Source organism: Oenanthe melanoleuca, linkage group LGE22 (genome assembly GCF_029582105.1).
Source record: "Oenanthe melanoleuca isolate GR-GAL-2019-014 linkage group LGE22, OMel1.0, whole genome shotgun sequence".
Taxonomy (NCBI): Eukaryota; Metazoa; Chordata; class Aves; order Passeriformes; family Muscicapidae; genus Oenanthe; species Oenanthe melanoleuca.
In genome coordinates, this window is record NC_079363.1 from 2163088 (window position 1) to 2176519 (window position 13432).

At 59.7% G+C, this 13432-nt stretch overlaps 1 protein-coding gene across 1 annotated transcript; it reads left to right on the top strand.

Moving 5' to 3' along the window:
- Window positions 1-8164: 8164 nt before the first annotated feature.
- LOC130265710 (inhibin beta C chain-like) lies at window positions 8165-10917 on the top strand. Its single transcript, XM_056514992.1, has 2 exons — window positions 8165-8689; window positions 9248-10917. Exons 1-2 carry the CDS (start codon window positions 8176-8178, stop codon window positions 9985-9987), a joined length of 1254 nt encoding a protein of 417 aa, XP_056370967.1. The 5' UTR covers window positions 8165-8175; the 3' UTR covers window positions 9988-10917.
- Window positions 10918-13432: the final 2515 nt, after the last annotated feature.

Here is a 13432-nt window from a genome sequence, read left to right on the forward strand (position 1 = left end):
AGCCTCAGCACCCAGGACGCCCCCAACCCCCCTCACCCCAGTTCCCCACTGCAGAGCATCCCCGGGCTCAGCCCTGGCCCCTGGTGACCCCAGAGGGAGGTGTCAGGGCCGTGAGAGCCGCGGGCAAAGGGCGGCCCCGACACATCGGCCCCATTACGTAACCCAGGGTTCCGCTTTCTGCACCGCTCCCCACGTGTGGGGACTGGAAAAGAGGGGTGGGATATTTGGGATGGGGGTCCTGGGGTGATCCCTGAGGGGTGATTTCAGCTTTAGGGTCCTGCAAGTGCTGACACCCAACCAGAGAGGCCAGGACAGAGCTGGTGCAGGCGGGGAGAGGGTCGGCAGAGGGAGGACGTGGTGTCAGACCCTCTCCCACCCAGCGTGCATCGTCTGCCTGCTCCAGGATGATGAGCCATGAGCAGCTCTGGCTGGATGCACTTTGTTCCCTGTGGAGAATGAAGAAGAGAATAGCCAGGAGCAGGTGACAGTGCTTGGCCACACGCACACACCCTGAGCAGGTGCTCCCATGGAGCCCCAACAGAACGGGGCTGGGTGACCTCAGTCCTGCAAGGGTTCACAACCAACCCCAGAGGCTGGGACAGAGCTGATCCAGGTGGGGAAAGGGGCAGAAGAGTGAGGAGGTGCTCTCAGACCCTCTCCCAGCCCAGCTTCACATCCTCTGCCTGCTCCAGGATGAACGAGCCACAAGGCACGAGCAGCTCTGATGGCATCAGCTGTGGGGTTTCTTTCTGACCCCCAGTGCTCTGAGGCACCAACTCCTGAGCTCTACAGGCACCAAACCCCTGAGCTCTACAGGCACCAACCCCTGAGCTCTACAGGCACCAACCCCTGAGCCCCTGAGCTCTGCAGGCACCAACCCCTGAGCTCTACAGGCACCAACCCCTGAGCTCTGCAGGCACCAACTCCTGAGCTCTACAGGCACCAAACCCCTGAGCTCTACAGGCACCAAACCCCTGAGCTCTACAGACACCAAACCCCTGAGCTCTACAGGCACCAACTCCTGAGCTCTACAGGCACCAAACCCCTGAGCTCTACAGACACCAAACCCCTGAGCTCTACAGGCACCAACTCCTGAGCTCTGCAGGCACCAACCCCTGAGCTCTACAGGCACCAACTCCTGAGCTCTACAGGCACCAACTCCTGAGCTCTGCAGGCACCAACCCCTGAGCTCTACAGGCACCAACTCCTGAGCTCTACAGGCACCAACCCCTGAGCTCTGCAGGCACCAACCCCTGAGCTCTACAGGCACCAAACTCCTGAGCTCTGCAGGCACCAACTCCTGAGCTCTACAGGCACCAACTCCTGAGCTCTGCAGGCACCAACTCCTGAGCTCTACAGGCACCAACTCCTGAGCTCTGCAGGCACCAACTCCTGAGCTCTACAGGCACCAAACCCCTGAGCCCCTGAGCTCTGCAGGCACCAACTCCTGAGCTCTACAGGCACCAACTCCTGAGCTCTACAGGCACCAACCCCTGAGCCCCTGAGCTCTGCAGGCACCAACCCCTGAGCTCTACAGGCACCAACCCCTGAGCCCCTGAGCTCTGCAGGCACCAACCCCTGAGCTCTACAGGCACCAACTCCTGAGCTCTACAGGCTCCTACTCTGAGCTCTTGGCTCCTGCTCATCAGGTAATCTTAAAATAAGCAAAGCAGCTAATAGTTAAAAAGGTTATTTATTACAAAGCACATCTCATTACAAAGCACATCAGCCTCAACAGGCAACAGCAAAAGCAGCAGCAATAAGCAATGGCTAGGAGCCAGAACGGCCAAAGCAAGTGGCTAAAAGTCAAATGGCTAAAGCAACAACTCTCCCAATCCATACTGTTATACAGGCTTTTCCAACAAGCTAAGATGTAAACTCAGACCACCACTCTTTAACCTATTAGGATTCCAGTTTCTTAGCACACCAGGTTATGTATAGAGCTACACATACAATCTGTCCTGTTCCATCTAAGAAATGTCAGCAATATTCTTACTATAACTATTATGTCTAAGTCTACAACTGTGGGCTTGGAGCCTCTACTGAAGATATCAGTGTGTTTCCAACCTTCACTAGAACACAAGCTCCAGACCTTTCACTTACTAAAAACATCAGAACTCACTCTAAGACTTATTCAACCCCTGCACTCTGATTTCTCTCTGGAGAATTCAGAGACCCCAGACTCAGTGACCCCAGCACGGCTGGAGCAGGGATTGCTGTGCAGGAGGAGCTGTGACACTGAGGGGATGAAGGGTGTGGCAGCCCCTCAGTGCCAGCACACATCCCTGGAGCAGGGACCCCCATCTCCCAGATGCCCAAAGCGAGGGAGGAAGGCTCGGGGATCGATCCTGTCTGGGATCCAAGGCCACTTGCGCAAACCCAAAGAGGGTTTGGTGTTTGTTTTTTCCCTTCTTTTTCCAACGCCTCATTTCACTGTCTATATTTATTGAACAAACAGCTTCCCTGCAGCCAGTGCCAAACTTCCTGGGGTGCAGCAGCTGTGGGCATGCAGGGACCAGGGAAGGGGCTGGGGCCCCACAGACCCTCAGCTGCAGCAGCACAGCCCTGAGATGCTAAGCTGAGACTTGTCCCACCCCCATGGGAAAGAAGCACCTGGATGCAGCAGAGCCCCCTCCTCACCCACAGACAGGGGGGCTCAGGAACTCCGGAGTGGTGCTTCCCATGCAGGGTGAGGAAGGTGCAGACAGGGAAAAGTGATTCCCTGGAGCCAGGGACCTTCCTCCCTGCCATGGCACCGTGCTGGCGTCCCCTGAGCTCTCAGGAGGTTTTGGAAGGGGTGGTTCATGCCCAGTGCTGGGAGGTTGTCCTGCTGGGACCAGTAAGGCCCTGGGAGATTGTCCTGCTGGGACCAGTAAAACACTGGGAGATTGTAATGCTGGGACCAGTAAGGCACTGGGAGCTCACCCTGCAGCCTCCAGCACTGGGAGATTGTCCTGCTGGGACCAGTAAGGCACTGGGAGCCCATCCTGCAGCCCCTAACACTGGGGGATTGTCCTGCTGGGACCAGTAAGGCACTGGGAGCCCATCCTGCAGCCCCTAACACTGGGGGATTGTCCTGCTGGGACCAGTAAGGCACTGGGAGATTGTCCTGTTGGCACCAGTAAGACACTGGGAGCCCACCCTGCAGCCCCCAGCACAGCAATGCCATGGGGACATGGAATCAATCCAGATGCAGATGTGACACAGACAGGGACAGATATGATGTCCCCTTGCTCCTGTCCAGGAGGGGACAGATGTGCTGGAAGGATCCTTTGCCAGAATCAACAGCCCCTGAAGCAAAGGTCCAAACACACTGTGCCAAGTGCCCCCTGGGCAGGTCCAGCTCCCAGGAGGGGTGGGAATTTCTGACAGTCCCTTCCCTTGCCTTGAGAAGAGTTAATGTTTAATTCCCAGTCCCATGGCCCATTCCCAGTCCCATGGCCCATTCCCAGTCCCATGGCCCGTTCCCAGCCAGTGCCACCACTGTGGTGACTGGAGCTTTTCTCCCAGGAATGAGCAACAGGGCAAGAGGAAATGGCCTCAAGTTGTCTCAGTAGAAGTTTGGATTGGAGATTAAGGAAAATTCCATCATGGGAAGGGTGGCCAAGCCCTGGAAGAGGTTGCCCAGGGCAGTGGTGGAGTCACCATCCCTGGAAGTGTTCAAAAAACGTGTGGAGGTGGCAGCTGGGGACAGGGTTTAGTGCTGGCCTTGGCTGTGCTGGGTTAATGGCTGGGCTCAATGATCCAGGCTTTTCCAACCTGAATGATCCCATGATCCCATGATCCCAGGATCTCAGGATCCCATGATCCCACAATTCCATGATCCCACAATTCCATGATCCCATTATCCCATGATCCCACAATTCCATGATTCTGTGATTCCGTGATCCCATGATTCCATGATCCCAAAATTCCACAATTCCACAATTCCATGATTCCATGATCCCATTATCTCATAATTCCACCAGTCCACCATGCCATGATCCCATGATCCCATAATTCCACAATTCCATTATCCCATAATTTCACAATTCCATGATCCCATGATCCCATTATCCCATGATTCCATGATTCCACAATTCCATGATCCCATGATTCAATGATCCCATGATCCCACAATTCCATGATCCCATGATCCCATTATCCCATTATCCCATGATCCCATTATACCATGATCCCATAATTCCACAATTCCATGATTCAATGATCTCATGATCCCATGATCCCACAATTCCACCATCCCACGACCCCAGGATTCTGTGATCCCATGATCCCACAATTCCATGATCCCATGATTCAATGATCCCATGATTCCATAATTCCACAATTCCATGATCCCATGATCCCATGATCCCAGGATTCTGTGATCCCATGATCCCACAATTCCATGATCCCATGATTCAATGATCCCATGATTCCATAATTCCACAATTCCATGATCCCATGATCCCAGGATTCTGTGATCCCATGATCCCACAATTCCATGATCCCACGATCCCACAATCCCACAATCCCACCATTCTGTGATCCCATCAGCAATGCTCAGGTGCTGCTGCTGAGCCCTGGGGTGCTGCTCAGCCCAGCCAGGTGTCACCTCCAGGTCAGGTCAGGGAGCCACGCTCGCCCCAGCGGCCACGGGGTCAGAGGCCCTGGAGCCATGTGTGCAGCAGGTGCTGGGCCCAGGGGGACCTTGGGGGGTATTTTGGTCAGGTCAGTCCCTGGGCTTTGCTTTCTGGGAACTGCTTAATCAACAACACAATTATGCAATGGGTGCAAGAGCTCTGTGCTGACCCCTGCCCCAGATCCGGGGCTGGAGCGTGCAGGGGGGCACGGGGTGAGAGGGGATCAGATGCTCTTGCTGAGAGGGAGGTGGAATGGGGGTTCATGGGGTGCTGCCCCATGCAGAGGGATCCAGGCAGCCCTGACAGGGTTAATCCCTTTGGGGACACCCCACTCCCAGCCTGGAATGGGTGTTTTGGAGGGTGCCCCATCCATTTTCCCACACTGGAATGGAGGGTGGGTGTTTTGGAGGGTGCCCCATCCATTTTCCCACACTGGAATGGAGGGTGGGTGTTTTGGAGGGTGCCCCATCCATTTTCCCACACTGGAATGGAGGGTGGGTGTTTTGGAGGGTGCCCCATCCATTTTCCCACATTTTGTCTCCTGTTTCCTGCTGTGCCCCAGCCCTGGCTCTGGGGTCTGGCAGGGATGTGGGATACAGCAGAGCAGGGCAATGGGTGTGTGGGGCACAGGGAGTGTATCCAGAATGGAGCAGGTATCCAGATGTTTGGGAGGAGCCTGAACATGTGTAAGTGGATGGATCATAGAAACTGGGATGTTTTGGGTTGGAGGGACCTTAAAGCTCATCCAGTTCCACCCCTTGCCATGGTGAAGACTTCCACCACCCAACATTGCTCCAAGCCCTGCCCAATGTGGCCTTGAACACTTCAGGGATGGAACTTCTCTGAGCAACCTGTGCCAGTGCCTCACCCACCCCACAGGGAGGAATTTCTCCATCTAACTCCATCCTCTGCCAGTGTGAAGACATCACCCCTGGTCCAGGTTCTTTAAGAAGTTGCTATCCATGTGACATTTTAGCCTGTGTGCCAGAGCTGGAAGTTCCACCTGCTCCATCCTGCTCCATCCTGCTCCATCCTGCTCCCTCCTGCTCCATCCTGCTCACTCCTGCTCCATCCTGCTCCATCCTGCTCCATCCTGCTCCATCCTGCTCCATCCTGCTCCCTCCTGTTCCATCCTGCTCCCTCCTGTTCCATCCTGCTCCCTCCTGTTCCATCCTGCTCCTGCTCACTCCTGCTCCATTCTGCTCCATCCTGCTCCATCCTGCTCCCTCCTGCTCCATCCTGCTCCATCCTGCTCCATCCTGCTCCCTCCTGTTCCATCCTGCTCCCTCCTGTTCCATCCTGCTCCTGCTCACTCCTGCTCCCTCCTGCTCCATCCTGCTCCATCCTGTTCCATCCTGCTCCCTCCTGCTCCATTCTGCTCCATCCTGCTCCATCCTGTTCCCTCCTGCTCCATCCTGCTCCCTCCTGCTCCATTCTGCTCCATCCTGCTCCATCCTGCTCCCTCCTGATCCTGCTCCATCCTGCTACTGCTCCCTCCTGTTCCATCCTGCTCCATCCTGCTCCCTCCTGCTCCTGCTCCATCCTGCTCCCTCCTGCTCCCTCCTGCTCCTGCCTGCTCCTGCCTGCTCCTGCTCCCTCCTGCTCCTGCTCCATCCTGCTCCATCCTGCTCCCTCCTGCTCCATCCTGCTCCATTCTGCTCCCTCCTGCTCCATCCTGCTCCTGCTCCATCCTGCTCAATGCTTCTCCATCCTGCTCCTGCTCCCTCCTGTTCCATCCTGCTCCATCCTGCTCCCTCCTGTTCCATCCTGCTCCTGCTCACTCCCGCTCCATCCTGCTCCATCCTGCTCCATCCTGCTCCCTCCTGCTCCTTCTTGCTCCCTCCTGCTCCTGCTCCATCCTGCTCCCTCCTGCTCCATCCTGCTCCATCCTGCTCCATCCTGCTCCCTCCTGCTCCCTCCTGCTCCCTCCTGCTCCATTCTGCTCTCTCCTGCTCCATCCTGCAGCCAGGGCTCCCAGCCCCTGTGGATCTGTGCTCCCAGGGCAGCCTGTGCCCACTCTTTCCTCTCTGTTGACATTCCTGGGCTATTCTGGGAGCTGCCCAGCCAGCTGAGCCCTTTGCCCCTTGCTCTGTGGTTGCATCACCTCCGGTGGGTGCTTTTTCCCAGACTCTGTTTACATGGCACCTCTGGCTTGGCCAGGGCCAGGGGCTCCATGTGGTCAAGACCTTGGAGTGGGTGCACGGCGTGGTGGGCACAGGACATGCTGGAGCACTGGCCTGGCAGGGCTTCAAGTTCTCTGGCTTCCCTGCTCTGGGCTCTGCCAATCCCCCCACACCGTGGCATCTTGCATCACTTTTGTGAGGTTTCTGCCAGCCCCTGCCCTGCCTCAGGCTGAGAAACATCTTCAGGTTGATGTGACAACAGCTGTCACCTCCCGAGTCCTCAGGACTCATAAATCCCCTTTTTGTTGTGTGCACACATCCCCTGGTCCTTCCCAGCTCTGCTCAGGACTGAGGATGGACCAGGTGGTCTGGGGTGGGCTCAGACCCCCAAACCTGCTGAGAGTGACAAAAGCCCAGAGATGTGACAGTCCCCAGGAGCTGCAGGGGCATCCCAGGAGCCCCTTGATCCCTTCTGGATCCTCTGTCAGCACCCAACGGGACTGTCACTGCCAGGACAGCTCGAGGGAGCCCGGGGGGCAGTGCCCAGGCTGGGGACAGCTCTGTGGGATCCAGGGACGGGCAGCTGAGCTGGGATCCCTCTGCCTGGCTCTGCTGCTGGGGCTCCTCCACCAGCCAGGATTTGCCCCAGCCCTCACTCCCTGAAGGTTTTGGAGGATCCTGCAGCCCAGACTGAGGGGCTGGCTGGGATTTCTCTTCCATGTGTGTGGATGATACAACCATCTCTGAAAAGGGCCCTTGGCATTTCATACCCTGAGACAATGAAACTTTTTCATGAGAAATGTTCACCCCCTACTGCAACCCCTGTTATCATTTAGGATTTTTATTGGTCTTTAACTTTACTAAATAATTAGTCTTTTCTCACCTAGAATCTTAAAGTAATTAGATAGTTCTCAACTTATAATTTTACTGGTTAGAATTTCAATCCCCCTAAACCCTACAAAAAACCCCTTGCTGTGCTGTGTATCTGGATTTTGCTGGTAGAACCTTTCGAAAAAATAAAGCTACTTTTAGAACCCCTACAGCGACTCCTGGCATCTCATTCCTGGCTAGCTGAGAGGCTGAATTCTGCCTCGGGGGCTCCTGGAGTTATCCAGACCCCACTAGAACCACCCTCGCCCAGGCAGCTGCAGACGTGGGCAGAGCCCAGCGCTCCCAGAGCCCCCTCCCCACCCAGCCCTGGGCATTGCTCTGTTTGCACACACCCTGTGAACCCCCCCCTCACCCCTCACCCGTGTTCAACCCACGCGGGCACCGCAGGGGCGACTCCTCCCGCAGCGACCCCGCGGTTGGCGGGGACGGGGAAGGGATGGGGGGCTGCTCACCGCCCCCCCCCCGCGGGGAGGCGGGGGTGGGGGGGGTGCTAATCCCGGTAATCCCCGACGGGACGGGACAGGCAGGTGCGGTGACCAATGGCGGGGGGCGGGGGGGCGGCGGGACCGCCCCCGGCCGCAGGTGCCCAAAGCGGGACCCGCCGCGCCGCTCCCGGTGCCGCTCCCGGTGCCGCTCCCGTCCCATCCACGCGCTCCCGTCCCGCCGCTCCCTCGGTGCCGGTGCCGCTCCCGCCCCATCAGCGCCGCTCCCGGTGCTCATCCCGGTGCTGGCCGGTGCGGTGGGCGCGGATGGCGGCGCGCAGCTCGGGCCCGTGGCTGCTCCTCGCCGCGCTGCTGTGCGCGGCGGCCGAACCGCGCTGCCCGTCGTGCCCGGCGGGCGTGGAGCGGCGGCTGCTGGAGGAGGTGGCCAAGAAGCAGCTGCTGGAAAAGCTGCGGCTCCGCGATCGCCCGCGGCTCGCCCACGCTGTGCCCCGCGCCGCCGTGACCCGCGCCCTGCGGCGGCTGCAGGCGGGAGGCGCCCGCCGGAGCCCCGATGTCACCGGCGAGGAGGAGGAGGAGCAGGGATACGAGATCATCAGTTTCGCGGAGACAGGTGGGTGGGTTCTCGACCCCCGACGGGCTGCGGGACAGCCCGGTGAGCCCCGGGGCGAGGGGTCCGTGTGCTGCTCCCTGGGGAGCCCGAGGGGTGCGGGACCCGGAGCCGCGCGGGCTGTGCGGAACTCGGGAGTCACCGCATCTGTCGCGCATCAGTGACATCCCGGGGCCGGGATGGGGACGTGGTGCCTCTCCTGCTCCTGCCTGGTGGGACCCTGCACCCGAGGGGCTGCAATGCCCGTTCCCCATCCCCCCGAAACTTGAGGCTCCCTATGGTGTCTGCAATTCCTGAGTAGAGTTGGGAGCTGCAGAATTAACTTGCAGAATTAACTTGCAGAATTAACTTGAGGGGCTGGAAACACTTTCCAGCCTCACCCCGTGAAGAACGGCCGGGTGAGAGCTGTCCCCGTTCTGCCGGCAGCGGGGGACAGCTCCCCCATTCCGGGGCTGCATTCCCAGGGCAGAGTGGAGGATAGATGGAACTGGAAGTCTTGGCTCGCTGGATGGCCGAGGAGCATCCCTCAGCGCTCACCTCCTCATCCCTTTCTCCCCTCAGATCTCACATCTCCCTCCAGTTTGGGGCTGCAATTCCAGTTCAGCCAAGCGCAGGACCAGGACATCCGCATCCTGCAGGCTCAGCTCTGGCTCTACCTGCGAGTGCCCCGGGCCAGCCTCACCCTGAGGATGTTCCTGGCCGGTGAAGCCGGGGGCAACCGCACGCTGCTGGCGGAGAGGCGGCTGAGCACGGCGGGCAGCGGCTGGCGCTCCTTCCCCGTCCTGCCCGCCCTGCAGAGCTTCCCTGGGGGGCAGAGCCGGACCCTGCGGCTGGAACTGCAGAGCCGCGGGGACGGCAGCGATGTCGCGGCACAGGTCAATGCCAGCCGCTCCCACCAGCCCTTCCTGGTGGCCAAGGTGAAGGTGAGGGAGCCCGAGCACCGCGTGGCCAAGCGCAGCCTGCGCTGCAGCCAGAACTCCAACCTGTGCTGCCGCAAGGATTACTACGTGGACTTCCGTGACATCGGTTGGAACGACTGGATCATCAAGCCCGAGGGCTACCAGATAAACTACTGCGTGGGCCAGTGCCCTCTGCACGTGGCAGGCAGCCCTGGCATGGCCTCTTCCTTCCACACAGCCGTCCTCAACCTCGTCAAAGCCAACAACGTGCAGGCGCCGGGGAATTCCTGCTGCGTGCCCACGCGGCGCCGCCCGCTCTCCGTCCTCTACTTCGATCGCAACAGCAACATTGTCAAGACTGATATTCCCGACATGATTGTTGATGCTTGCGGCTGTAGTTAGGGCTGGGGGAGCTGTGCTGGGACCCCCCCTTCTCCAGGATTGTCGGTCTGGTGGAGGGGGAGGGAGCTGGAGAGCTCCAAGGGTCAGCACTCGGTGCAGTCAATGGACCCTTTGGAAAGGCTGGGAGGGTCCCGTCGGGGGGAGCAGGGGGCTCTGGGGACATGTGGGACAGAGCCAAGGCCACGTTGGACTGCCCAAGCCTGGGCTGTGGGTGTTGGTGACTCTGGACATCCCTGCCTGCACCGTTCCCAAGCTGATCCCACATTCCTGCTGGTTCCAGGTGGTTCCTGACTCCCATATTCCCCTCTTGGTTCACATTCAGTGTCTGATGAGGGGTTGGGACGTGGCTTCCTTGGGGGCAGAGGGAGATGCAGAGACAGAGCTGCTCCTCCACGTGGGAATCTGGAGGATGAGGCAATCCCACTTTTTTCCCTTCTGGAACAAACCCTCCTGCATCCAATTCAGGCCTGGTTTTGGGGACAGATAGAAAGGGGCACAAATAACAGGCCTGGCAGAGGAGGATGAAGGGTAGAACTTCATCAGGAGCCCCAAAACTGCAGTGACAGGACAAAGTTCTCTGATCCCTGGAGGCCATGGAGCTGTGAGGACCAAACTTCCAGGTCCTGTGTGCTTCCCCTTTCCCTGGGTTCGTGCTTTCCTCCCCTGCTCCCACCCATCCAGGTCTCCTCCAGCCTGGTGCCTCTGGCTCAAACTTTGCCTTCAAGACCATTCTCAGGATACAGATTTGGTTTGTGCCACTGGTTTTGCAGCTATTCCCACTTTCTCAGTTCCTGCAGCTGTTGGGACTCCCTGGTGCTCCTTTCTCTACCAAAGATCCCACTCTGCCTTCCTCATGCACCCACATGGCCTCTGCTTTAATTTATTATCCAACATTTTGGTGCAGCTTCCCAAATAAATGGGTGGAACTGCAAAATCCAGGCTCTGGCTGCTTTTTCCTGGGACCACCTGCATGGATGGGGTGAGGGAGGAGGGTCCTGCTTGACCAGAAGGGCCCAGAGCCCTCAGGCACTGGGGCTGGAGCAGCCCAGGAGCTGCACAACATGGCCATACTGGGGAGCTGAGGGGTTTGAGGGGCTCCTGTGTGTGTCTGCAGGGGGGTCCTGCCTGCAGGGGGGGGGTTCCCAGGGCTTGGAGAGGGGTGGTATGCAGTGGGAATATCAAAGCTGTGTCCTACGGAAACAGAGCTCTGGTCACTCTGGCTCCAGGGGGGGATTTCAAATGCTGAGCCACAGCCCACCCCCAAATCCTGGGCCCCACTGCAAAGCCCCTGACCACGTCCCACCTGCCCAGTCCCCCTTGTGTGCTCCCCTAAACACCACCCAGTGCCCCCAGTCTCAGCTCCATCACACACAGGGGGTCTGGGGGGGTAATGTGAGTGATGGCGGGTGATGGAGGGGATTTCTTGCAGGATTTGGGGTGGGATGCTCCTGGAGAGGGCAGCAATGCCCCTCTCTCATCCCTGTCACACAAGGGGGGTCTGGGGGTGATTGAGGGGGGCGGTTTCTGCAGGATTTGGGGTGGGATGCTCCTGGACAGGGCAGCAGTGCCCCCAGTCTCAGCCCTGTCACACACAGGGGATCTGGGGGTGATTGAGGGGCGGTTCCTGCAGGATTTGGGGTGGGATGCTCCTGGACAGGGCAGCAGTGCCCCCCTCTCGTCCCGCTGCCGTCCCGCACGCTGGCCCGGGTCCCGTTGCGCAATCCCCGCTCAAAGCTCATTTCGGGGCTTTTATCTGGGGACAAACCTCCTGCATTTCCCAGCTTGGCCCTGCCAGTGACCAAAGGGCAGCTTTCATCAGCCAGGGCAGCGGGCAACCCCCGGGGCACTGCGGCCACCAGCGAGCTCCCAAAATATCCCTGCTGTGGGCACAAGCCAGCGGTGCCTCCGGGATGCCGCAGCCTCCTCCAGCTGTTCTGGGGGCACGTGCTGCCTGCACACCTGGAGCTGGGGGTGTGCGGGGTGTCTGTAGGGACATCAGAATCCACCCAGCCACGTGGAGCACCCCACCCAGACAGCAGGAATGTGGTTTTTGCTGCCAGCAAGGGCAGTTTTCCTGTTTCCCCCGTGGCAGTGAGTGTGTCCCCGCGTGGAGGGGGTGCCCAGGTGCGTGTGAGCGCTGTGCTGACTCACTGACACACTGACACACTGCCCCGCAGCGAGCTGCTGAGCTGGCCGGGGCGGCACCGCTAAATCCCTAATCGGGGGGATCAGCCGGCCCTGCTCTGAGCTGCTTTGACTTTCCCAAACAGGAGAACGGGATTTTTCCCGAGCTGGGGGATGTGGCAGGGTGGGGTGTGGTGGTCTGGAGCTGCTCCGAGGGGGTGCCCAGGTGTTGGTTACACCTGGGGGCTGGTGGCAGGAGGGACCTGGGACAGTCTCACGGTGAGGAGAGGGGGGTGGGCTCGGGGCAGGTCCCCGGACCCCAAGCAGCTTATCCAGGGTGACACTCATCCCAGGGTAAAGCTGCTGAGCCGCTTATGGCTGTTACAAAACGGGGATGGAGGCACCTGCAGCACCCCCTCACCTGTGCCCACCTGTGCCCACCCCTCACCTGCACCACCCCTCACCTGTGCCCACCTGTGCCCACCCCTCGGCCCTGCTTCGGGGCTGCTGTGGTGTGACTCAAGCACCTGGGGGGGCACCCCAGGACCCCCCTGGCTGCTTCCCCCTCCTGCCAGAGGAAGGAGTTGGCCCTGCAGGTGTTGCCATCTCCCCCCTGTGTGCTGGGGGCTGCCCGGGGAGCAGAGACCCCTCCTCACCGGAGCCGATCTCATGATGACAGCGGGGAGGGAAACGGAGGCAGGGAACGGACTCAGCCGGGAGCTGAACTCCGCTCCTCGCTGTCCCCGCGCTGCCCCTCGGCCCCGGGGGTCCCGGATCCGCCCCCGGTGCGCGATGACACCGGACACAGAGAACAGGCTGATGCCGGGGACACGAGAGTTCCCGGCGGGGAAATCCCGGTAAAGCGGCTCCGTAGCCAGCGGGTGCGCGGCACGGCCCTGTCGCGACACCGGCGCGACACGGGAGCCACCAGCCTCCACCAGGGGGCGCTGCCCCGCCGTGCGCTCCTCCCGGTGCAGCCCCGACCCCGGCCCGGGACCGGCCGGGACCCCCGGGATGTGCGGGATGTGTCCCACGAGCGTGCGTGGGCTGGGGTGTGACCGCAGGGTGCGACCCCGCGGCTGCGTGGGCTGGTGTGTGACCCCTGTGCCCCCCAGAGTGTGCGTGTGAAGAGCAGAACGGGCGGTATTTATTTCAAATAAATATTCGCAATTTTGGGGTCAGGGTTAGGGTTAGGAATGGGAGTGTGACCCCGAGTGTGCGTGGGCTGTGTCCCTCCGCGTGTGCGTGGGCTGTGCCACCCGTGATCTTTTCTTCTCGAGTGTGTGCGGGATTGTTGCTGTCTCCCCTGCGTGTACCCGGG

What these genes read in the sequence shown, in the direction of transcription:
- LOC130265710 (XM_056514992.1), top strand. Translation starts at nt 8,176, where the DNA reads ATGGCGGGGGGCGGGGGGGCGGCGGGACCGCCCCCGGCCGCAGGTGCC. An exon ending in CATCAGTTTCGCGGAGACAG is followed by an intron (nt 8,690 to 9,247) that starts GTGGGTGGGTTC and finishes TTCTCCCCTCAG; the next exon opens with ATCTCACATCTCCCTCCAGT.